The sequence below is a fragment of the Alligator mississippiensis genome, chromosome 2, assembly GCF_030867095.1.
Source record: "Alligator mississippiensis isolate rAllMis1 chromosome 2, rAllMis1, whole genome shotgun sequence".
In the NCBI taxonomy this organism is placed as follows: domain Eukaryota; kingdom Metazoa; phylum Chordata; order Crocodylia; family Alligatoridae; genus Alligator; species Alligator mississippiensis.
The window spans coordinates 201,216,239-201,243,157 of NC_081825.1; the positions used below are offsets into that span (position 1 = coordinate 201,216,239).

At 41.0% G+C, this 26,919-nt stretch overlaps 1 protein-coding gene across 2 annotated transcripts in view; it reads left to right on the plus strand.

Moving 5' to 3' along the window:
• The window catches only part of PARVA (parvin alpha), a 112,651-nt gene that overhangs the window by 61,109 nt on the left and 24,623 nt on the right, over nt 1-26,919 (plus strand). For both annotated transcript variants that reach the window (XM_006267792.4, XM_019477002.2), the window contains exons 2-6: nt 18,404-18,493; nt 18,579-18,649; nt 19,341-19,443; nt 21,814-21,954; nt 24,021-24,136. In XM_006267792.4, the coding sequence (XP_006267854.1) occupies nt 18,404-18,493; nt 18,579-18,649; nt 19,341-19,443; nt 21,814-21,954; nt 24,021-24,136 (521 nt within the window). The remainder of the gene's footprint in view (nt 1-18,403; nt 18,494-18,578; nt 18,650-19,340; nt 19,444-21,813; nt 21,955-24,020; nt 24,137-26,919) is intronic.

Below are 26,919 nucleotides of genomic sequence, written 5' to 3' on the forward strand. Positions count from 1 at the left end.
CCTTGATTAAGAAGGGTGGGGTTCTGGGTCAAGCTTAGGACAGCTTCTAAGCTGTTGTAACCTATGCTAGTATGCAGCAGCCCTCAAGGGGCTTTGTACTAGCCCAGAATTGCCAGAGCCCTACTATACGCCACTTGTACATCTCTCAAATGGCCTCTGAACTGTCTCCTTGAATGTGGATGGTTTATGCTAAATGAGGAAAATTGTGTCAAGAAAATTGCCATCTGTGGAGATCTTAGCTTAGTTATGTATGACATGCTACTTTCTCTTACGAATTTTCACAAATTTGTCCCTTGCGGGTTTCTTCACAAAATGCACAGAAATAAAAGGAGGCAGCTGCAAATGAAACATTCTTGGCCTTGTCATATGTATAAAGCAAATGAGTCCTTTCTGTACTTTGTGGCTTTTAATGCAGTGCTGCTCCATTTTTTATTTTTAGTAAGTTACTTGCTCACCGCTTTTGTTTAATGGCATTTTGCAGTAATACAGTACATTACTTTTCCATTCAAAGACCTGAATGCTCTACAGATAGTATACATATTAACAGACATTTAACACTCTACACACATTAACTGAGTCTCACAGCACCCATGTGGCATGGAATTCGTATTATACCTCTTTTGTAAAGGAGTGAACAGAGGTACAGAGAGGTTAAATAACTTATCAGGGGCACAGATGGAGTCAGTAACACAGAGAAGAACCAAGTCTATAATAGATCCCAATACTCTGCTTTATCCATTAGAAGGCTCTGCTTTCCTTAAGGATGAACCTATAGTGATATACTGTAATTCCTTTTAATTGCCCCTGCTGCAGCAGCAAACAGGTTTCCAAAGTTTTTTTTTCTTTTTATTGAGAAGACACTGTAATTGTTCATGATCCTTAAAATTTGCTTACTTAGACACGTGCTACATATTATATCTCCCACTTAAAAGATGCAGCTTGTCTTACAGCAGTGGATGGAACCCACTGACTGTGAGCAAACACAAATCAAATGGAAGATTCCTGAAACACTTGGCCTCTGTGAGTAAAAGTAAATGGTAGTGGTAGGTGACCACAGACTGTAATGGAAGGGAAATTCACTAGTTGCTGAATGGTTCCTGTATGTAGAATTTGGAAGGAGGTATAGTCTTGTAGGCAAGAACTTGAGATGTATCAATTCAGCAAAGTACTAGTGGGTTCTAGATGTGGGATCAAAAAAAGGAGAGAAATCCTACCTAGAAAGATATGAGAAAGTGGTCCATGTTTTGGTAGTCATTTCTTTAAGTGGAACAGCAGTGGATTTGACATACCTCATATTTAGCAAGAATTTCAACACTATCTTCCATGACATTCTCATTAGTAAACTAATGAAATACAGTCTAAACAGAAATTATTATGCTCAAAAAGTAATGGCTTGATGTTAATTGCAGGGTGGTATCAAGTGGTGTTCTCTAGGGTTCTTCCTGGGCCAGGTACTGTTCAATATCTTCAGTAATGATTTGGAGGGTGGGACTGAATGCACAGCTAGCAATTTATCAGTGACAGACACTTTGGTGGATACAATTAGGATTCAAAATCACCTTGATAAACTGAAATGGACCAGAATTAATTGTCTGGAATTCAGTAAGGACAAGTGTAAAGCCCTGCACTTGGGATGCAACTATCAAATGTACAAGTATGGACTGGGGAATGACTGGCTAAGCTACAGTACTTCAGAACAGGACCTGGGGTTATAGCAGATCATAAGCTGAATATAAGTCAGCAGTATGCTTTTGTAGCAGAAAAGGCCAAGAGCATACTGTCACATAAACAAGACCGTTGTTTAGAAGTTAAGGAAGTAATTCTTCCACGCAGAGCTGACAAGGCCTCACCTGGAATACTATAGCCAGTTTTGGGCACTCCAGTCCAAGAAAGATGTGGACAAATTAGAAAGCATTCAGCAAAGAGCAACAAAATGACTAGAGGTCTAGAAAGCATCATTAATAAGGAAAGTTTGGAAGAACCAGGGTTATTTAGTTTGGAGAAGAGAAGATTTAGGGAGGGATTTGGTATCAGTCTTCAAATAGTTGAATAGTGATCAACTGTTCTTTTTGGCTGCAGGGGACAGGACAAGATATTACTGTCATAAATTGCAACAAGGAAAACTTTCTAAATATGAGAGTAGTTGAGCATTGGAATATAATACCTAGAAAAGTTGTGGAATATCCATCCTTGGAAGTTTTTAAGAGTAGGTTAGACCAGTGGTTCCCCTTTCTAGATTCTAAGCACCCCTTGATAGACTTGAGATACCTCTTGTAGTACTGCCTACAGAAAAATAATTGAGCAGTTTTTCTATTGCAAAAAACTCGGAAAGACAATCAACTGAATTTCTATTTGAAATCTCTGCGTTTATATTGTGAATTGTGTTTGCAAACCTAACAGTGCTGATGTTGTGTGGTACCCCACAGCAATCTTGAGAAGATCTCAAGACCACCTCATGGTACCACAGCACCCTGACTGAGAATTACTGGGTTAGATGAAACCTTGACCTGAATGGTTGAAAGGCAGGGCTGATCCTATCTTTAGGAAGAGATTGAACTAGATGGGCTCCTGAAGTCCCTTCCAGCTCTATATTGGTATGTTCTAACAACCCAGACTGCACATTGTTTTGTAAAGAAAATACAAGTTGACCTCAATAGGAGCAGTGAGCAATAGGCAGGCCATTTCACTAAAGTGCACTTAGATCTTGAACATCCTACAGGTTACTTTTCTGCCTTTTTTAACCAGAATCCATCCTATTTTTATTAAGATAGCAACTATCTTTTTATTGACCTTGCCAAAAATATTCAAGATTATCCATGTAAAAACTATCTCGAGAAGAAAAAATCAGTCTGCATTTTCTTGCCAGAAGCACAGAGTAATTAATTCATAATCTTACAACATAGTTGTTTGCCTTAGATCTTGGTTTCCAAGTTGTGTCATGATGAACCTACAGAGACTTTAAGAAAATACTTAACAAATCAAAGGGTCTTCTGCAAAATAATAAATATAAATAAATTGATACACTGGAAATGATTTTTAAATCTGGTTGTATAACTTAACTGTATAATGGTGTGTCTCTTTAAGATGACCCTACTGGTGAAATTTAAGAAACCTTCTTAGAGATTAGGTGTAGGATTAGTACAGAATAGCACTACATGCATCAGGCTATCCACCTCTGCTAATAAATCAGGGGCGGGCAATTATTTTGGGCGGAGGGCTGCTTAGCGAGCTTTGACAGGCTGTCGAGGGCCACATCAACAGGCACTCAGAGTCATAAAAGGTATCAGGAGTCATTGTCCTGAAACCTACCACGTTTCTGTAAGCCCTACTATGTCTGGGTTCGAACTGGCTATTCTGAGAGCGAGTTCCCCCTGTTTGTTCCCCATATTGGTATACAGGCATTATTTAAGGCCTTGCATAGCTGTGTGTGCCACCCCCCGATTAGGAAGACTGTCTGGATCCCTGTGTCTTACCTGGGCACTCCTTGCATGTGTCACCTGTCTTGCTCGGGTGGTGTCTCCATGTCTTCCTGCGGCCCCCTCCCCCGGCGAGGCTAGTTTAAAGCTCAATGTATGAGATCCGCCAACCTGGAAGAGAAGACATGCTTGCCTTTAGGAGACAGGTAAAGCCCATCCCGCCCCAGCAAGTCCCCTGCCCGAAAGCATGGGTCATTGTCTGGGAACCCAAGGCCTGCCTAGCGGCACCAACTCCATAAGCACCGGTTGACCTCACCAATGCAGGCCTCGTGTTGCCGTCCCCACCTACTCACCGGAAGAAGAGAGGAGAATACCACCTGTGGCATATGTGGGATGTGTGATTGTGTCTGGAGGAGGGTGTGGCTGTGGAGTTTGCAGGAAGGGTTGCAAGTGGGGAGCCAGCCAGGTCTTTGCTGCCTGAAGTCTCATGGCCGTGTGCGCGCTCCGGTGGCTCCTGCTGCTGCCAGGAGGCCGAGGGCTGCCAGGGAAGGGCCTGTCACACTCAGGGGGCAGTGTGGGGGGCTCCTGGAGCCACTGGGGGTGGCACAAGTCGGTGACGACGTGGCCCAGGACACGGGAAGCCCAAGGAGATCATGTAGAACTTGTATCCTCCGCCTGAGGCTTGGGGCAACAAAGGCCTGGCTGCCCTGCCCCCCTGGCATCCCCAGTGGGTGTCGCCACCCTGCAGGGCAGGGGCCCAGCAGCCTGGCAGCAGCTCACCCTCCCATCCCAGGTGGGCAGGAGGCTGTGCCAGGAGCCGGAGCAGAGCCATGGCTGCTTTTTCCTCTGAAAGCTCCTGCAGCCTCCGTAAGCCTCCTGCACCCTGGGCTGGGACCCTGCCAGGTTGTGCCACCCCCCAGTAGCCTTGGGAGGTGACCCGTGCTGCCCCCTGGACTGGCCAGGAGCTTCCCCAGGGCCCCTGGGCTCCTTGTGGCCACAGGAACTTCTGGAGCAGAAAAGCAGCCGTGGCTCCGTGCCTGGTGCAGCCACCCCGTCCATCCTGGGGCCAGGGAGCAAGCTGCTGCTGGCCCCCTGTGGGGCTGGAGGGCCTGGGCCTTCCCCCCGGGGTGGCGGCACCCACTGGAGCCTCCCGTGGCAGGGGGCAGCTGGGCCATAGCTGCCCCAAGCCTCAGGCGCAGGATGGAAGTTCTGTGCCACCTCCCCGTGCCCCAAGCCACGTCCCTGCCGGGTCATGCGGCCCCAGGCACCCCCCGCGCTGCCCCCAGGGCCGGACAGGGGGTTGGGAGCCAGCAACAGCCAGGCTGTGCCCTGGGGCCAGTTCTGGCGGGGCCCAGAGCAGGGTGGCAGGAGCCCGGGGTGCAGCTGGCTGGGCTCCATGGAGGCGTGCTGGGCTGCCCCAGCATGAAGAGAGGGGAGCCACCCCACTCTGGGTCCCACCAGTGCTGGCTCCCGCACCCACCCTTGCTCCCAGCCCCCTGCCCCAGCCCTGTGGCCCCCAACCCCCTCTTACAGCCCCATGGTCCCTCCGGCTAGGTGGGGCAGGGTGGGCCCTGCTCTTCCAGGGGCCTGCTGTAGCTTCCCCTGAGTCCTGCTGCCCCTGGCTCCTGTCATTTTTGACAGCCAGAGGCAAATAAATATTAATTTTTAAAAAATTTATAGGGGCCCTGCGGGCTGAACAGAATGGTTTCATGGGCCAGATTCAGCCCGCGGGCCGTATTTTGCCCACCCCTGTATTAAATCGTGTGTGTAGTTTCTCTTAATGTTCCCATCACTCTGGATCACTTTCTTCCCATCTTCCTTTGTGTTTGCTACCCTTTAGTTTTGGTGTCATTCACAAATTTTGCTGTGGTCAACTTAACATGAGAGAGAGAGAGAAATGAGAAGAACTTGAATCGGCTCTCACGGGGCAGAAGAGTCCCCTGCCCCGCAATGGTTATAAAAGTACCTGGAAGTACAGCAGAACTCCTGGCTTTCTGTCAAGAATTCATTCCTGAAAGATGACTACATGTTTATCCGTTGACCCAGAAGCAGTTCCAGAAGCTGCACTTTGAGAACCACAAGGAGCCCTTTGCGATACATAAATTTAAGTACTCTGTCTGTAAAAAAAAGAACTTTAGTTTTTTTATGAATGATAACATCGTAAGTAATCATTTCTCCAAATCCTTCCCTCCTCCCCCCACCCCACCTTTTCCCCAGCAGAGAAAGTGAGACAGATGATGGGAAAGAACTAGAGCTAGCATGTATCTTTTCGTCCTCCAGAAAATTAGATGTGTATACATGATGAAAAGAGAGCAAATGATTCGGCAAAATCTCACCCCACTATTAGTGTGCCCTTGCATTCTTGAGAACTATTTTTGTGTTTTCTCTGAGGAATAACAAGAACTTGTTGAGCTGGGAAAGGCTTCTTGGAACAAATCGTTGATTTTGTCTTTTCCACATGAGCGCCTCTTGTTGATGTTGGATAAGCTAGTATTAGTCGGTTGGTAATTCAGAGAACATGAGGTGAAAATCAACCCAATATAAAATAAGCTTCTCTCCATTTAACTCAATTTTTTGGAAACAAAATGTTGCAGCGGACTGGATAATGTGTAACGTGAACCACTGCCTTGAGTTGGAATGACGACTGCTTCTGTCTGTCTGCGTTTATGACTGAGTGCCTGTAGATGTTCGGGACGCCTGCTCCGATGCACTGTAATTACAGCACATTGGAGGAGACTCGATTAATGAGGTCTGCTGGAGAGTGCTAATTAACATGTTCCAGCAGCCTCAGTTTCTCGTGTATTCAGCGTCCCCACGCTTCAAAATGGTGGCAGGAGTGTTTTAACTAAAGTTCATTGAACGAGTTAAAGTGCCCCCATCGCCCTTTTGAAGTATAGGACACGAAATACATGAGACACTACAGGCACTTTAATTAGAGCAGCTCCCAAGAGTTACTCTAATTAAAGCACCCCCCCCCCAACCCCTGGACAATGTATAAAGACACTCTTTGTGACAAGGAAGTAGCTGAGATGGGACCCCTACTTTTGATACAGTGTGAGAGTTGTCTCACTGCTGTCCCCAACCACTCTGAGTGGACATGATATGCGGCATAGCAATAAGTGTGAAGTCCTAACTGACATTGAATTTATCTCATTAATAATGTAAATATGTATGCAGCCATGCAACTAGCAGAACAAATAACAGCTTATGGCTGCGTCCTGCCACTGCTGCTTTGCACACAAGCGAAAAAAAAAAGATACTAAAAATCAAGTCTGATTCAGGAGCTTCTAACTGATCATATACTTTATTGGTCATGATACGCTCTGAAACGCATCTGTAACTGTCATAAAACTTCTCATTGGCACTATCTGTTATTCATGGGGCAGATGAGAATAAAGTAGAGTCTACCTTTGTTTGTACCCCACCTCACATTTTTTTCAGGCATGTTTAAAGCATTTTCATCAGGTGACATATTTTACAAATATCTACAGATACTGCTTGCATTTATTAGAAGATAAGAGGAGAGACTCTGAAGAACCAAATGGAATGACTGGCACCTACTTTAGATTGACACTTCACCCTTGCTCTCTGTTATAAACCAGAGGACAATGCTGAGAAAGAATCTTTGTCCACAAACAGAATGTGAAAGCACGTGAAGTATAATGGAGCTGAATGTGACGTGGTTAAGGAAGAGTACAAGCGATTTTATAGGGAATATTTGATCTTTGATAATTTTTCTTCTCTTTTCCATCAGCTGTAATCTCTAGGGTTTTTTCTTACGTGCAGAAGGAAAAAAAAATAGAGACCAGCCAGAAACAGCAAACAAGGCACTTAGGCACCACTGAATAGCTCTGGACATTCAATAAAAGTTCAAGGCAATAAGCATTTAATTTACATTGTATACAAGAAGAATAAATTGTGGCATTCCCCTCCCCCCCTTCTTTTCTTTTTTTTTTTTTTTTTGCTGTGTTTTGTTTAATAAAGAAATGAGAAAAGAAAATGGGTCCTTTCTGGAGAATGAGTACTAATGCAGTAACATTACAGTGCAGCATATTGTTGTAGACCTGTTTGCATGTTTATTTACTTTTACAAATGGTTGGCTTGGAATCAGAAGTTAATGGAATGAGAATGATGTTCCTGTACAGATCATTTCCTGAAAAACATTTTCAATTGCAAACATAGCTCTGCTTTTCTTTCTTCATTTGTTATGTCTTTGGGAATAAATAAGGAGTAGCATTTACAACTTAAGGTTTATGTTCTGAAGACAATTTTAGCAATGATCCCCACATAAAAAGGCTCCTTTGTAGTTGCAGACATATGTTTATCATGTTTTGCGCTGTAAATATTGAATTTCTGGTGGACGCTGTGTCACATACTCCAAACTTGTAAACATCTACAAATTCACGGGGTCATTTTAGTACCATGTGTAATGCAGATTTATTGTCTTTTGTGTAGATTTCTTTTGTCTCAGACTTAATCCAAAATTGTCTATTAGGTGAATTATCCATTCAAGAAAAATCAAGATTTTAGATTAATATTTCCATTACCTTTGGTAAATTAATAACATGCATCCTTCTACCAAGAGAAAGCAAAGCTCTGAATAACCCAAATAGAAATTGCCTAAGTTTGCTTAAACAAACTATTGTTTGCAAAGCCTTGATTTTGACACCGCTAAAATAGGACTTGTCCATCTCACCGTTAGTTTGTCAGGACCCTATTCTTATGTACATGAGTGTCAATCCAGTACAACCATGTTGGAATTCTATCAGGGTAGAACTGGAACATTTGAGAAGAGAATTTGGTCCCTATTGTGCCAGGTTCTAACATTATAAATTACTGTATCTACAAAAACTTTGTATCCACAAGAACTATGGGGATTTTTGCTGTATGAGCCCAGAATATTAATCACTTATTTTGTTTTAACAGAAATATTAAAGCTGCACCCTGAGTACTTAGCTCTGCAGTGCAAAACTTTGAAGTCAGTGCAGTGTTTCATGTGAGAAAAGCTATTCATGTGCACAAGTGGCTGTAGGATTGGGCCCTTAAGGTCAAAGGTGCTTACCAGAAAGCCTGAACACTGTAGGGGAAATGTACAATCAGAGCGATCCATTCTGTTTTGACTCTTCTTTAGACTAACAGATATGGCAACAGATTGTATTTAAAAAATCTGTGTGACAGCCATGGCATAAGCACCAAAGGTGGGACTGAAAATAGAGGTGAAAGAAAAATCTTCAACAGAAAAAATTCTGAGTAGAAAATTTGATTTAACCAAGATGAATTTCTTCCCCAGTAAAATGTCAGTTTCAGTAGATTGTTTCTTTAGTTTTCAGATGTCAAAATTAAAAAAAAATATATTTTTTTGCAAATCAACATTTTTAGATTTTTTTATTTAATTCAAGTTAGATAACAATACCTTTGAATTTTGGGGAACACCAGTTATAACAGGAGTTGTAATTCCTGTTATAATTTAGGGAGTATGGTCGTTTTGGGTGGTGGTGTTGTTTTCATGGTTGTTCTTGGTTTAAGGATTTTTTTTTTAAAGCTCCAGCTTCTGGATCCATGTGATTACAAAATTTCAGCTTTAAGAGAAAAAGTCTACTCTTCAGCCTCATAAATGCAGAAAAAGCTTAAAATGTGGACTCTTCAAAACAAAGGAAAAGAACCTCAAATTAATTTAAAATCTTATGATTTTTAAGGCTTGGTGTTAACACTAACCAAGCTCTATCAGCCTTATGAACAATCTAGCTCCCATTGTAGTTAATAGCAAAAACCCAATCTTTGGCTTGCAATACCTTAGAAATGCTATGTTTAATTTTGGAAGTGCAGAATTAGTATTACTGTGGAAAAAAGGACATGCAAAATGCAAATGAAGGAGTAGCTGCACAATGAAAAGTTTATTTCATGCCTCTTTGCTAGTGCATATGTCAAAATAGAGAGAGCGTGTTGGGTAATATTGCATTTCTGAGCTCAGTTATTCTGTAAAATATGTTTTACTTTAAGCCTAAGTAGCATAAAACACTGAATACAAAACAAGGCAGAAAAATGCCTTCGACTGAGAAAATACTTTTAAAAATTAAACTAATACAGTGCATGCAAGCGTGGAGCAACAGACTTCATATACTGGAGGAATTAAGCCAATTTAAACTGCCATTGGGCAATGCTCCAGCCCCAGATGCAGTCCACTTCCAGTGATTCCAGTGGCAGTTGGGTGTATGAAGCACAGGGCAAAATTTGGCTCATAGCATTTGTGGATTTGATAGCAGTTATGACCTTGTAATCCCAGATCTTCTAAAACGTTAAGAAATCTATCCGGCTTAAAATAGCTGCTGTAATTCCTGTTGAAATAAGCTTCTGGGCTTCTGGGACCAAATTTACTGCTGGCATAATCTAAAGCAAGGCTGTTAGCAGCTGATATCAGCAGAGCTGGGCTGACTTGCTCCAGCAATGACTTTGGCAGAGCTAATCCTGAAGCTGAAGAGAAAGCTACCCACTCCTTAGCAGGAATTTTAACTAGGAATTATAAATAGTTACTGTTAGAAAAGGTTAATCTGGGCTAGGTATAACTCCATTGATTTCAGTGTTTTTACAACAGGAGTAAATTCAACTCTTCCCTCCAGCTAGCCAGTGAACATGTAAATAGTTCCTGGATTCTCTTCTCATTTAAACGGGTTGCATAAAACTGGTGTAACTCCATTATTAGCAACAGTATAAATGAGAGAAGAATTAGGTCCATGACCCTCTTAGCCTTTGGCTGCAGCTGGTGCAAGAGGAGACAACCCACTTCTGAAGGCTAGTCTCTCCTCACAGTAGCAAAGCCAGTCTTCAGGAGCCCTGTGAGTGTAGTCTAGACAATTTCTAAAGGTTCTGGTGGGCATTATGCACAATAGACATGATCTTTGTTGCTAGACAGCTACAGGAGAACTGCCACAAGCAACACAGAGATCTTTACGTGGCCTTCATTGGCCTAAGGCCTTTGATTCAGTCAACAGAGGGGACCTATGGAAGATCCTAGTGAGATGCCTGCCGAAATTTGATACTGTCATCAGACTTGTTAATGATGACATTACAGCAACTGTCTTAAGCAGTGGCTCAGGAACAGACGCCTTCACCATTAGAACTGGAGTCAAGCAAGGATGTATGACTGCATCAACACTTTTTCCATCTGTATCACAGCTATTCTGCATCTCATTGATGACAGACTTCCATCTGGAGTCAGCATCCAGTATCACATGGACGAGACTCTCTTGAACATTAACCAATTATGTTCCAAATCCAAAATAGCCAACACCTCCATTACTAATCTTCAGTACGCTGATGACTGTTGTGTGTGCCCACTCAGCTGAAGAGCTCCAGGTTACTCTTAATTGTTTCTCTGAAGTGCATGAACTGTCAACTTCACAAAAACCAAGGTACTTAGCCAATCTACAGCAAACCAACCAGCTGCTTCCTAACATGTTATAATTGGAGGTCAGTCTTTGGAAAATGTTGAGCATTTTCCCTACCCAGGGTAGTTATCTTTCCCAAAAAGTAAACATAGATGATGATATTCAACACTGAATTAAATCTGCCAGTGCTGTGTTTAGACTTCTCTGAAATGGTGTCTGTGAGTATCATGACATCAGGACCCTAACTGTACTTCTCATCTACTAGGTTGTTGTCATCCCTACCCTGTTGCATAGGTGTGAAACCTGGATGACATATCACAAACACCTGTAAGCCTTGGAAATCCTCCATGTCAATTGGAAGGATAGAAGAATGAATACCAGCATTCTGGCTCAAGCAAACACCACTAGCATTGAAGCCATATTTATATGGCACTAGCAGCATTGGACAGGGCATGTAATAAGGATGCCTGACAACTGGCTCTCAAAACAAATTCTTTACTCCCAACTCACCAATAGTCACCATTCTAGAAGTGGGCAAATGAAAAGATTCAAGGACACCTTTAAGGCCAATCTAAAGAAATGCAATATTAACATCAATACCTGGAAGACTTGAACACTGAATTGTTCCCAGTGGCACCATGAAGTACAATGAGGCATTGACAATTTTGAGCAAACTTGTCTCACTATAGAGGCAAATTGACAGCAGAGATTAAAGAAAAGAGCTGTGATTTGACACTTCTTCCTTCTGGAAATGTAGCTATGTCTGCAGTTGAAATGCAGATCTTGGATTGGCCTCTGTGGAATCAGTGATGACTTCCTATTTACTGGAAAACTGTCATCGTTGTATCAAGGAACTGCTGACGATGATGACAATGGTGGGCATTCTAGAAGTTAATGGCTACTGTGGCATAATGTATTTTAGCTATGACTTTTCCCTAGCCTGTTCACTTATCTCATGGGCTTTGGAGGGGAGAAAGCATGAAGAATCGTACAGTGGACAGATCCAATTGCTTGAGGGCAGTTTTGCAACTTAAGAGTGGTGCAACTTTGCTGTAGTTCACCAGGGAAGCTGGCCTCTACATCAAAGAATATAATAAGAATCTTTATATTTTATTTTTTGTTAAGCAATATCTCTTTGCTCAAGTAGCTAAGATTTCTAAACCCCCATTTTTCTACTGCTTTAATTCCTCAAAATACTATAAGACATTGGACTAAGTAAAATATTTCACTTGTGAAATTTCACTATTGAATTGCAACAGCTCCCCCAAACCTGTATGCTTGTTTTTTTATTAAAGTGCCAAAGTTGTGTTTTTGGTAAAAAATAAATTAAAACAAATTAATACAGCCCCATTTGAAAGTGGACTCCATTGCTGAAGCATGATGTGATATGCAAAGCCATAACCCCTGTCAAATTCTTGTGGTTGAGCTATAAACTCTTAAGCATATAATAGTGGTCTATAATGGAAATTCTTAAGAACACTTATCTAGATTATGTCGTACTTTCTCAGTACACATTTCTCTTTCTCAGTACACACATTTTAAGTACATTTCTTTTTCTCTCTTTTCCCCTTTTAGTACAAACATCCTGCTATGATGCACTTGTTTGATATGAATATTGTTATGTGGCAAATTCCTCTCACCATGTTTACAGTGATGGGAGAGGATCAGTTTAATGTCATGTGCATTGATTTCTGCATTATTTGCCTGGAGTAGGATTGGTCGGGGACAAGGTTCCCTTCACAGCCTATAAGAGAAGCAGGATCACTACCAATATCCTGGATGTTGTAAAATGGAGCTTATGGACAGGAGGCCCAGTAGTCTTGATGCACTCTCTTTCTGGCAGCCCATGCCTCCTTGGGATTTTTGAACATCAATTGATGTGTTTATCTGAGCCATTCTTGGTGCTCAGGAAGGCACCAAATGTGTAGTCTCCTTGGGAGGACTCCTACGGTTGACAAGCCTTCTGATGTTCTTCTGACTGAACTTTCTATTTCATTGTTTCAGGGGGGTTTTGGGTAGGGAGGCAAGTCATTTGGGGGGGGGGGAGTTGTCTTAAGTTTTGTTTTTTTCTTGTTCCTTAGGGACCCTGATACTATGATTTTGGTGATGACAGGCATAGTATAATTATGGTTTCTAGGGATACAATGCAGTAGTAGACAGTGAAGTACAGTAACTGTGTACAAATACCTTGAAGAGATTGCTTCATTTAGCATCCAGTGCACTGAATCTCCTGAAAGAGATGTCATGTAGCTTTGCCAGTATTTGTCGCGCTGGGAAGATGAACTGACTGCTTTCCCCAGTGCCTCTCACTAGGAAGATCAGCTAACTGCTTCCTCTACCGTGTCCAGACTAAGTAGAACTGTATGACTGTCCTGACCCTGCTGGTCAGTCTGCTACTTTGGGAAGGGAGACCACTGAGAAGCTAGCTGGTTTCAGCAGATTTGATTAACTCTCAGTCAGGACTTATGTAAAAAAAAGGTTTTCTGCTCAGAAATTTCTGTGCTGAAGTCCTTCATAATTGAAAAATTTCAGAGCATTAAGGTCTTTGTGCAGAGGTCATTTACACATTCAAATTTTTATGCCCATTAAGATTCAAAGCATAAAAATCAAAGGAGATAATAAAACCCATAGTCATTCTCTCCAGGGGTCTATCATACTTAATGTGCAGCTGCCATTAGGTATGACTAGTTCCTGAGATTGTGCCTGCTGGGCCAAATTCATACCTGCTGTAACTCCTCCAAATTTGATGGAGTTATAAGAGGGTTAGTTTGGTCCATGGTTCTCAACCTTCAGTTTCAGACAACATATAACGATCCAAAGAGCTGTTATTGTCAGCATTATAACATTATTTTATTGTTATTTCTATCAAGGTTACTTAGGATTGTGTTTGTGTGTGTGTGTGTATGCGTGCATGTGTGTAAATACACATACATACTAACAGGAAAAGAGGATAGAGGACGCTTAGTTTTTTACTATTTAAGATAGTAGCTTTTTCAAGATTGATTTTAAAGGTAAAGAATATTGCAGTAACTATAGTGTCAATAGATTTTACAGTGTATGTAGTAGTAGCGTCCCTTCAGGAGGTCCCAAATCATTTCACAAATAATGCACCTAATTCTTAGCACTCGTTTTCTAATTCAAGTTTATAACATCTCTAGGAAGAGATAACTATCCATGTTGCACACAAGAAGTTGTTGCAGAGAAGTTAAAACCAAGTCAGCTGCACAGCTAGAATTAGAGAGCACAGGCACCCAGACATCTGCTGAAAGAACAATGTAGCCAAACAAAATGTCAAGCTGGTTCCGACCTTGTGTAGAGGATAACTTTCTGTTCCAGAAATTGAAGGATATAACCAGGGGATCCCTATCTTGGATCTTGTCCTAACCAGTGGGGAAGAAGTGGTGAAGAAGGTGAAGGTGATGGGTAACTTGGGAAGAAGCAATCATGATATGATAGAATTCCAGATGCTGAGACTGGAAAAACATTAGGTCAGCAAAATTAGGATGCTAGATTTGAAAAGGGCAGATTTCATCCAACTCAAGGAGTTAATAGGCATGATGGCATGGCAGGATAGACTGAAGGATAAAGTCACCCAAGAGGGCTGAGAGCTCCTAAAGGGCACAGTAGTAGAAGTTCAACAACAAACTGTCTTGACATGATGGAAGCACAAGAAGAATGGCAAGACACCAATGTGGTGGCACAAGGAGTTTCTAAAGTGCCTAAAATGCAAAAGGAAAGCATACAGGCAATGGAACGATGGGCAGGTCACCAAGGAAGCTTACCAGGAAATAGCAAGAACCTGAACCGACAAAATCAGGAAGGCGAAGATGAAGAACAAGCTGCACCTGGCAAAGGAGGTGAAGGATGACAAGAAGGGGTTCTATATTCTCTATATAAGTATGTTGGCTAGAAAAGAAGGACCAAGGAAGCCGTGGGTCCTTTGTTAACAAGCCAGGAGGAACTCCTAACCAAACATGCAAAGAAGACAGATCTGCTCATCAGCTCCTTTGCCTTGGTCTTCACAAAAAAATTAAGCTGCAGCCAGACACCTCATAAGGTTTATCTAGAAAAGGAAGGGCCCAAGCTGAGTGAGGAGATAACAAAAGAGATGGTTAGAGAGCTTTTGTTGGGTCTGAATGAATTCAAGTCAGTAGGACCAAATGAACTTCATCCCAGGGTACTGAAGGAACTGGCAGAAGAGATCTGAGTCCTTGACAACGAACTCTGTGGCTGCATGCACACGAGCAAGGTTGTGAGTTTGCAGCAGCACAAATTTGTGCCACTACTTTTTGCTGCAGTACATGCCCCTGCTCTTGTGTTTTGGATTGGGACAAATTGTCCTGCTGCTCCATGTGCTGCAGTGGGGTCTGTTTGGAGCACTGGGTTTTGCAGTGCAGGGTGCTAGCCAGCAGGCAGCCCCCATGCTGAGGCAGCCTTGCCTCAGCCAGCCACAGAGCGGCACATGGAAATGAGGGAGCAGACCCTGGGCTGCCTGCTCCCCAGCCCTGGGCTGCCTGCTCCCCCATCTCCACTTGCTGCAGAGGCCTTGCACAAAGCCGCCGCTCCCTGGCTGGCTGGAGTGCAGTGTGCCTCCAGACAGGGGAGCAGGCAGCCCTGGGCTGGCTGCTGCCCTGTCTCTGCATGCCTCAGTGTGGGGGCTCTACTGCAGAGCCCCTAAATTGAGGCACGTGGAGTCTCTGTGCTGAGGCATCCTGTACCCTAGCCAGCTATGGAGACAACCTGGGCTGGCTGCTCCCCTGTCCCAAGGTACACTGCTCCCCAGCCAGCTGCTCCATGGCTGGCTGGGGCACAAGGTCCCTCAGTGTGGGGGTTCTGCAGTGGAGCCCCTGCACTGAGGCACATGGAGATGGGAGCAGCCAGCCCAGTGCTGCTTTCTTCTCCATCTCAAGGCATACTGCATCCCAGCCAGCCAGGGAGCAGCTGACTGGGGCACAGGTTGCCTGAAGCATGGGGGCTTCTCATTGCACAGAGAAAGGGAAGCAGCCAGCCCATCTCAAGACACACTGTGCCCCAACCAGCTGGGGAGTGACAGGCTTGGATACAGCGTGCCTCAGCACAGGGGCTCTGTATCTCCACGTTTGTCCCAGCACATGCCACTTTTTGGCATGCTTTGCACTGCTTTTTTCTTCCTTTTTTTTGTTTTTTTTGGTGGGTGGGGTTGTTTTTTGTTTTGTTCTGGGGTTTTTTTGCTACCAGGTAAGTCCCAGTAGCAAATTTTGCTCCAGCACTGCAAATTAGCAGCGCCATGCATGATTTAATGTGCAGTTTGTAGCACCACAAAGAGGTTTGCGGCAACACAAACTTCACACTCCTGCACATCTGGATCCAGCCCATGAAGTTGTGGGAGGTGGACCATATACCAGAGGACTGGTAAAGGGCCAACGTCTTGCCCTTCTTTAAAAAAGGCAAAAAGGAGAATGCAGGGAACTACAGACTGGTTTGCCCCACTTTAATATCTGTGAATTTAATGGATCATATCCTAAGGAAGGCCATTTGCAAGTATCTGGAGGAGGAAAGACTGATCAGAAACAGCCAGCATGGATTTATGAAAAACAAATCTTGCCAAACAAATTTGATCTCCTCCTTTGACAAAGTGACTACTTACGTGGATGAAGGGAATGCTGTGGATAGAGTGTATCTGGACTTTAGCAAAGCTTTTGGCAAGGTCCCATATGGCCTCATAAATAAATTGGAGAAATGTGGGCTAGATAAAACTACTACAAGGTGGACAGATAACTGACTCAATAGCTGCAAGCAAAGGGTAATTATTAATGGGTCCAGGTCAATGGCAGGAGGTTTTGAGTGGAGTCCTACTGGGGTTTGTCCTTGGCCCAGTGCTGTTCAACATGCTTATTAGTGTTTATCAGATGACATGGAACTGAGAAGGACTGTGAACACATTGGAGGATGCAAGTGCGATTCAGATCTTGACAGATTGGAAAGTTGGGCTAGAACTAACAGGATGAAGTTCAATGTGGACAAATGCAAGGTGCTACACCTCAGAAAGAATAACCAAGAACATAAATATAAAATGGGTGACACCTGGATGGATGGCAGCAGTATGGAAAAGGAGTTGGGAGTCTTGGAAGATCACAGACTCAATACAAGTCTGAGATGTGATGTAGCCACACAGAAGGCAAATATGGTTTTGGGATGCAGCAATAGAAGCATTAGGTGCAAGACAAGGGAGATGATAGTGGCTCTACTCGGCACTAGTTAGAACTCATCTGGAGTACTGTGTGCAGTTCTGGCCTCAGCATTCTAAAAAAGGATGGGGAGAAGTTAGAGAGAATCCAGGTGCAATGATAAAAGGCTTAGAAAGCAAGTCATTTGAGGAAAGGGTAAAGGAACTAGGCATGATCAGCTTGCAGAAAGGGCACTTAAAAGGGGACATGATAGCAGTCTTCAAATACTTGAAGGGCTGCCATAAAGAAGAGGAAGAACACCTTTTTTCTCTTGCTGCAGAGGGGAGGACACGGACTAATGGCTTGAAGTTGCAGCACAGTAAGTTTAGATTTGGTATCTGGGAAAAACTTCACTGTTAGAATAGTGAGACAGTGGAAGCTGTAGGCTCTTCATCATTGGAAGTGTTCAAGAAGAGGTTGGACAGCCATTGGTTGGGGATGATCTAGGTGTATATTCTACTATGAGTATTTCCCATGCTTCTGGACTTTGCTGGTTGCCTTTCCCCCACCTATCCCCTTTCTGCTGCATGTGTCAGCATGTTTTTAAGCTTTCCTCAGAGGCATTGGGTGTTGGCTACAGCGAAGGGTGGGAACTTTGACTAGTGCTCCTGCTGGGACCAAAGCCAAAGGTTCCTGTCTAGAGGGTCTTGCCCCTCTGCTCAGGGTCAGGCCAATTGCCATATTTGAGGTCAAGAAGGAATTTTACCCCATGGTCAGATTGGTATAGATTTTTGGTATTGCCCCCTGCTAATGAGAAAGCCAATGCCTTGCTTCTATGAAATGGTGTCAATATATGCTCAAGAGATCCCAGATAGAGGGCCATGCCCCCTTCTAATGAGAAAGACAAAAAACAATATCAAATACCAAGATTTTTGGTATTTTCTCTTTTGAGAAAGAGAAATAACATAATACCTCCTGTTTCATGATGCATGCTGAGTATTTCTTTTAGAGTTCCTGTCTCTTTGTTTCTGTCCCAACTTGATTATGCTTAAATTGTCAGACTCGGAGACCAATGGCACAGATGGTGGAAATTGTCATGCCATTCAACCAAAATGGCTCTTCGGTGTTAAGTGGTAGACCCTCACCCACAAAAATGTGATTTCGGCCTTTGAACATTTGAGAAAAAATGGACCTTTCCCAGGAAATTATTTTTGCTAACCCCTCTGACTTCTGTGTGGTAACCCATGTAATAGCTACTCAGATAAGAGAGGGTTTTCTGAATTGTCTCTCTTATTTTCATTATTAACTATGGTTTATTGCTGGAAATATTCTCAGAGACTTATGCAAGTGGGTCATATTCTGATAAAGAAAATGATATCATTAATGTTACTTTAGTGCAAATAAAAGAGTAGGTATAATTGAGCTGAAATATAACTGAGCTTTTTTTTTCCCCTCAGTGTCTGAGCTTCAGGAAGAAGGAATGAATGCCATTAACTTACCTCTCAGTCCAATTCCATTTGAGATAGACCCTGAGGACACTATGCTAGGTAATGCATCTCAACAAAAAAGCCGTGTGTAAATAAAATTCTACAAATATAATCATTTTCTAATATCTATTTTTAACCCTTCTAGAGGAAAATGAGGTCCGAACAATGGTGGATCCAAATTCAAGAAATGACCCCAAATTACAAGAGCTAACAAAGGTACTGGAAAGCATGCAAACACTTTAATATTTCACTGAAAATGAATGAACCGGGGGGGGGGGTGTACCTATTTCTTTTATTTGAAAGCATCACGCAGACATGAATTAACTAAACCACATAGTGCACATGCATCAATAAAGGAGTACATTTCAGTACCTATTTTCAGATGAGATGCATAGAGCTCCCAAGAGTACAAGAACTAATGTCTGAAGTGGGAGAATTCTGGTTCTGAATCCATCCTTTAATCTAAGACTGCCCTGTTTTCTTTCTGTGGTTTCTTTATCTTGTATCTGGGGCATCTGCTTATTGCAATTCACTTAACTTTCTTCTCTTATTATGAGCGTGATCTAGGGTCTGTTGAAATTAATAGAAAGACACTGACTTAAAAGAACATTGAATCAGTCAGCAGAGTTTTGTGCTATCCTAAGTCATCTTTCTAAGAAAAGTTAATGCAATATTTCCTCTGTGTAATGCACTCAGTCTCCATTGATATAATAAGCAGAAGTTCTTTATCACTTTGTAGCCTACACATCTTCCATTTGCTTCTGTTGTAATTCCATACCAGTTGTAGTCAAACCACTGTAGCATTGGTGTTTTCTACGCTGAGTATTTCCCAACCATGTACAGTGTAATATGTTTTAAATTGTAAACGTTCTATGCATAAATGGTCAAATTTGTGTTCCCTGTATAGGTATTAATTGACTGGATTAATGATGTACTGGTAGGAGAAAGGATCATTGTGAAAGATCTGGCTGAGGACCTGTATGATGGACAAGTATTACAGAAATTATTTGGTAAGAAATATGTATATGCTGTTGGGACACTGTCAGTAAGTAGATCAGTTGTTCTGTGTTAGAGGAGGTTTGGTGTCATCTTACATTTGCAGCCTTCATATGATATAAAATTAGCCTGGTATTATAAGAGCTTTGAGCAAAGGTTGTCCATTGCAGTTTTGAGGAAGTGCCATCTTCTTAGGTACACCACAGTGCATGTTGCACTGGAATTGATAGAAAGGACATAAAGCATACCCAGGATGCTAGAGGGAGGGTTCTAGTCTTGGCAGCAGCTTAAGCTCTGATTAAATTTATTATCTGCATATGTTCTGTAGAAACTCAACCATGTTACAAGTGGAAATTAAGTTTTAAAGCAAGGGTATTTCCATTACAATGGTGGATGTTTTTAATCTGTTCAGGTTCCCATACCATAGTTTATTTAAATCTCAAAGTTCCTCTGGAAAGTTGGAGTTTCTATCTGCTTTGTTGCCTGGCTCTTAATGTTAGTGAACTAATGATACCCAGTGGGCTGCAAGCTGAGCTTCAGCTGAGAAAAAGATAGAGGAAAGAGACATTTAATTCAGAGTTGGCAAGTGACCATTAACTGCTGGTTTAGAAGCCACTTTCTTACTTATTACAGCTCATAAAGTCTCTGGTAAATTTTTATCCTGTATTTGAAATGGATCTTGAAACAATCTGTGAGCCATTCTAATAATGGTCTTCTAGCCCATGGATATGGAGAAGTTTGCCTCTATGAATGGTTAAGATACTGAACATATTGTGATGGAATATATATGGCCCTGATCCGGGAATTTTATCTATATGGGCAGACCTTCCGTGCAATCTAAAAATATCCATCAGATATAATCTAACTTGCTACAGGCAGAAATAATGTATACAGTTGGATTCTGATCCAATGCTTGTTGAAATAATTAGAAATCTTTCCATTAACTTTAATTGGCTATGTGTCAGGTCTCTACAGATTAAAGGGCCTGCAGTGAAATCCTGCCTAGATTTGCAGAAGACCCCCATTGATATCATGTGGCTCTTACTACAGGAAACAAGCCAACAAGCCCGATTCCATTCATACTGGGAAGATTTGCCATTGACTTCAATGGGAGCAAGACCAGACCTTGCAAGCTGAACAACATATTTCTTTTGTGAATTAAATTGGTGGGCGATCAATTGCTTTATTTCTGGTGCCATTATCAGGGAGGTTTTTGTGCAGTCTTCTTTACGTGTTAATTAATGGTTGTAAGGATCCTGGCAGTTTGACAAAAAACATTAGCAGCCATTATCTTTGCTACTAATATTAATGGGGCCTGTTTTTTCTCTTACTTCCTTCTGTGTTACTCCATTTAGTTTGGATGTGGATACTTCTGAGGTAGGAGTATGTGGCTCATTGGATTTTTTCTCCATCACTTTTACTTTTTTGTTCCACCTTGAAAATGTGTTTTCCATTTTCTTATTACACAGACCTAATCTGTCTTTAATTTACTAAAGGCCCTGTCTGTGCACATAACTTGCAATAGTTTAACTAAAATAGTTTTTTTAATTGATTTACTTAAACCACTGCAAACCCCTGTGTGGACACACTTACACTGACTAATACCTAGCTTTTATTGATTTAGCTTAAGTCAGTAACTCACCAAATTAAGCTAAATTGATATAAACCTAAGGATTTGTACCAGTTATAATTAAATTGATTTAAAAGCCAGTAAAAGTTTTGAGAGTAGATGTAGGCTAAGTTTATTTACGAAGAGGCTGCCCATGTTTTTATGTGCTTTTATGTGTATTAAAATCTTTGAATTATTTTCCTGGATGCTTCATCTCTAGTCACATGACTATGATACAACCTGATTTCTACCACTCAAACAGAAGCTTTAAAAATATTGTTCTAGGGGCTGAAGAAGAGGCAGTTCATCTAGACTGGACAAATCAAAACTTTTATTTGACCACCAAAAAAGCTAGTCTATAGTACAATTAACCTTTGTCCCATATATCTTTTATGGAAGAGCCAAGAAGGCAGCATGCTTAACGTCTACCTTTAGTGATCTAGAGTTGCATCCACCCCTTGCTAGCTTGTAGTGTGGTTTTCATTACTACTTGGCTTTAATGTTTACAGGAAACAATGAGAAAACAGGGGGTTATAACCTTAGGATTAATAAGTGACACTAAAGGTCCTCTGAAGTTTAAAAAAAAAAAAGATGTCCTTACATGGACCGGCCAAGAAATCAGTCATCGATTTTTTTTTTATTTTTTTTTTCAACCATGAACCCTTGTATCTACTGAAAATGCACTGGAGTGTGGGGAATGGAATGTCTTTCCATTGCTCATGGTATCTAGGGTTAAGGAGCAGACTAACTGTCTTTTCTTCCATTATCACTTCAGAGAAACTTGAGAGTGAGAAACTGAATGTTGCTGAAGTCACACAGTCTGAAATTGCTCAGAAGCAAAAGCTACAGACAGTGCTTGAAAAGATCAATGAAACGCTTAAACTTCCTCCAAGGAACATCAAGTGGAATGTTGACTGTAAGTTGCATATTTTACAGTGAAGCACTTAGACGTTGATAGGATAGATGTTAGAGTCCCCACCTACAAGTCATAACTATACTACACTAAGGAAGGCCACTTTCCTGCTCCTTGTGGAGGAAGCTGCACAGTATGGTGAATAGGGGTGTACATTCAACAACATTTTTTCTTTCTCCAGTACTGCTTCACCTCCAGAGAAATAAATAGCTACACTTCTTTAAACACTTGGCATTTATGTATTCAAAGGTGTACATATCTCTGCATCTTTCATTACCACATTTGTGCATATGAAAGTGGGACTACGTGCATTAAAAATGCAGTATTTAGGCTCACAGATGCCTCATATACAGTGCATACACATGACATTTGCCTGCATGTGGTTCAAATGGATTATGGCCAACTGAATATTTAAAGTAAAATCCTGCACCCACTGAAGATAACTAACTCCCATGGATTTTGCCCAAATCTTTTCTGGTATATGCTCATATTTATTTAACAATGCAGAAAGTTCAACAATGGCTGTGATTTATGAGTGCCTTAGACTTTGGTTGCTCAATTTAAGACACCTTAAAAAGGCCTGATTTTCTGAAGGTGGATACTCAGTAGTTTTGAAAACCAGGTTTCATCAAGCTGTCTCAAGTTGGGCACCCAAAATCCCCAACTGCTTTTGAAAATTTTGCCCAGTATGTTTATAGCAGCTGTTTCCTGTCTTCTCTCCCCATCCTGAGCCATGCTATCTTTCATCACATGTCCCACGTGGAAGGGAGAGATGTAACTATGATGAGGCAGGATGAACTTTAAGCATAGTTCTTCCCCATAACTTTTCCCCTTCATGTGGCCCCATCATGTTATTTTCATCGTGGTTTTTTTCCATTCTCGGCTACGCAGCAGGATGCAAGGCATGTAGAGGGGCCCTGTGATTTAACTTACAATTCAAATTTGTCTTTGTTTTAATGTGTTACATGTGTTTCCCAAATTTTTAGTGTGAAAGTAGGAGATTGACAGCAGCTGCCAGAGCCAGCTGTTGTACACATAGGTGTGGGGCAGGCTTCTTTATACAACTCTCCCAGAGCATGTCCTTCCCCCTCAGCAGCTCCCCCCCTCCTTCCTCCCCCAACCCTGCCAATGTTGTAGACTGTGGCAAGTTATGAGGCCGATACAGAGAGGTCCACTGCACAGTTCAAAATTGCATTGGAAATGATGAAAGAGAACATTTCAGGGAATCATTTACTACTTTACTTGTGAAATAACTTAGTAGTTATTGGTTACTTCATGTATGGAAATACATGCAACATTGTATTGTAGCTGTCAACCATCACATTAGAGCACTACCCAAGAGAAGCAAATGAATGCACTGTAAATCTGGATGCAAGCAATAAGAAGAAGAAAGGAAGTACTAAGAGTTAAAAATAAGATTCTATGCTGAGGCCAGCAGTTTGATACTTGATTAAAGGTTTCCTACAGTAAGTCTTTTGATATCTTGTAAGTCTTGTTAGTGTTAACTACCCGTATGAAACCTGCTGAGAAGAAACTAAAATAACAAGAATAACTGTAACAAGTTCATGAGGAATGTTTGAGTCATTGAGTTTGCTAAGTTATTGCTCAATGCTTCAGCCAAAATAGGCTCATTTATCATCCTACAGACATTGTGACACTTAAAAATGAATAAAGTGCATGTTATGAATACAAAAATATCTTTCTGATAGTCCATAAATCCATACTCAAATAAAGAGGATGAAGGGGAGTGCATAGACAGCAGTTTGAGCTGCTGTACTTGAAATCTGGCTTTTAAATCAGGTTTAGATTTCCATCTTCCCAGGCCAATGGCTTCCAGACATAATGCAAAATCTAACCTTGGTCTTCAGGAATACAGTTGAGTACTGCATTCCTACTACCTTCTATTTATGGAAGGCAGTTGAAAGAAAGGTACCCTGAAAGCACCCATCTGTTGGTCCAGGTACCAAGGGAAATGTATCCCATATGCCCATGAATCCCTACAAGCAAAATGAAATATTTGCCTACGTTGCTTTGCCTTATGTAACTTGTGCTTTTAATATCTATTTCAGCTGTTCATGCAAAGAGTCTTGTAGCAATACTTCATCTTTTGGTTGCATTATCACAATATTTTCGGGCACCAATCAGACTTCCAGATCATGTGTCTATTCAAGTCGTCGTTGTCCAGGTAAGATAGGTGTAACTCAGCTGTGAGAGTGCTGAAATTGATTGATGAATTTCTTGAGTAATAAATGTAAAACATATTTATGCTGAGTTGGCTCACAGTGCTTCACAAGTGAAAGGCAGAAGAACAAGTATTTTCCCAGACTGAGTTGTGGCTCTGAATATCTTATTTTGATTGCATAGTGGCCAGACTATGACATTAAAAATGTATTAAACTTTATTATTGTTGGAATGCGTTTGTATATAAATCCCACAGTGTGATCTCTAAAGTTAATATTTTTCCCATTTTTGACGGTCATCTCACTAGACAGCGTAGATATTCAAATCTGCTTTTGTAGTGAGTGATGAATTGTCATCATTTATTAAATTCAAATTCATGTTAGGTGAATAAGTATTCCTTTTCAGCCTTATACACACTAATCTAGTCTAATCATAATTTTGTCACCCTCATAAGACCATTAATTTGATCTTTTGTGCCAATCATACTCCCTATTAGAGTCTCATCTGCCTCAATTTCCCAGGTTACTCTGTCTGTCATTTTTCTTACTAGATTCAGTTTGATTTGCACTTGCCATGTTTTGCCATTCCCATTGAATTTATTTTCTCTCTACATACCAGCTCTACCTTTATTTTTTGTGGCATAGTAGTCCTTACCTTTTTTATATATTTATTTTGTTTACTGGTGCTATCCTGTAACGTCTGTTGCAAGTATTACTTGGACTCCCTTCAGATCTAAAAAAATGAGCTGCTTTTTTTTAAAAACCCCATTCATATATCAGACAAGTTTTTGAACTGGAAATCTTAAGGGGAAGTTCTGGCAGATGCATTTTGGAAAGACTTTTATCCAACTCATTGGTGACAGAATTCCAGTTAGGGGGACGAAAGTGACTTGTTGTGAGTTTGCAGTGACAAATGTAAGACTTAAGAGGAAAGCAACTTTCAACCAAGCAATTTCTCTTCTTGATGTGGATGCTTTAAAATATTAATAATCAACATTTCTCTCAAAATACTAATGAAGACAGCCTAAGAAGTCAGGAATGCAGCAATCATGTCATCTTGTGGCAAAGGACCTAGGGAGGACAGGAAAGAAACAAAATGTATATGTATATAAGGAGTTGGACCATATGTTCTTCTATATTGAGTCTGCTCAGACAAAACTCTTGAAGTCAGTAGTCTCAATTTGCCTCTTTGTTAATACACTCTTATCAATCAAGGATAACTCTACTGAAGCCAATGGTGTTTTCAGAGCATAAAGGTCTCTTACTTAGTGGAAGTTTTATATTAGTGTAGATGGTAGCATTGGGCTCACAGTCAGAGAAAGGCTGCCAACAAGCCCAGGGAGGAAAAGAGAAAAAAAACACAGAGCAAAACCATATTCACTTTCAGACATACCCTATTCAAGATATTGGTTTTAATTCAGTAATGTCTAATGCCTTCAATGACAGAGAGGAATCTGTGATCAGTTCATGTTTTCATAAACTGAAATGCGTGCTTACAGATGTTACTGAAATGGCCTAGAAGTATTGTTAAATTACTGTCTTCCATTGTCATGAGAGTGAACACTCATCTTCCCCCAATAGAAATCTATTAATCGACATTTATTTCCTTTGTTTTAAATACCCTATGGTATTCTTTTGCCCTTTATTTTAGCAATAAATAATATTTAAGGAATACCAGTATATAATATTTTACTAGTAATAACACCAATCACATTTGTATAATGACTCACATTTTTCTATAACAGGCAATTGTCTGTTATTTCAGTTTTCCATAGAAAAAACTTTCTAAGCATTTTGCTGAAAATTCTAAGCATTTTGTGTGAAGAAAAATGTTTATGGGGAAAATGTCAAAACATGTTAAAGCATTTTGATTCATTCGGTCTATAACTTTATATAAAATGCAGTATTAATGAAGTAGCAAAATAGTACAAAATATTAATAAGACAAGAGCCAATAAAATATACACTGTGTTCTAATAAAAAGTTGCAATGAAACTCATTGGTATAAGTCAAAACAAAATATTTCAACACTATGTAAATAAACCATTTTTATTCAAAATGAAGATTTACAAGAAGACAGTTTAGAATTTCAGATTTTCAATCCACTTTGAAATAAAAAAGGTGCAAAACGTCCAACTCTCCTGCAGAATGTGAATTACTACTCTCAATGAGCTCTGCTTAAATGTAATATCCAACTAGGGACCTAAGTCAAAATCTAGTGTTTTGATACAGTTGGATTTTTTTTCCTTGTCCAATGGAACTTGTACTGGACACTCTGAATGGTGATAAAGTAGAACATGAAGATTGGGTGGTTTTTTTAACATATTTATTTGACATACAGTTTGGAATGAGTAACTCCAAATTTCTATTAGTATTTATTTTTATTTTTGGGGATAGTTATTATTCCCCACCTATCTTAAAACAACCCACACAATGAAAAGGTACTTTGCCAGCTATTGACAGAAGAAATGCTACATGAAGCATTTGAAAGTGTTGAAATGCTTATATTAGTTTTTTAGAGGTCCATTCTCCAACTGCTGTGTCTGGGACTTCCATGCTACTCTTTCATTGCAAGTCAAAAGCAAAGGAAAATACTTTATGAAACACAGCATGTAGGTGGACCAATGTGAAGTGAAATGTCAAGTTGATGCGTGGTGTATTTGGACAGTGTGGAAATGTCATTAATGTTATTGGTGAAATGCCTAGCAATAGACTGGAGCAGTGGTTTTCAGACTGTAGTAATGTACCCCTGCAATATGCAGTGTTTTGCCAAGGGGTATGTACTCAAA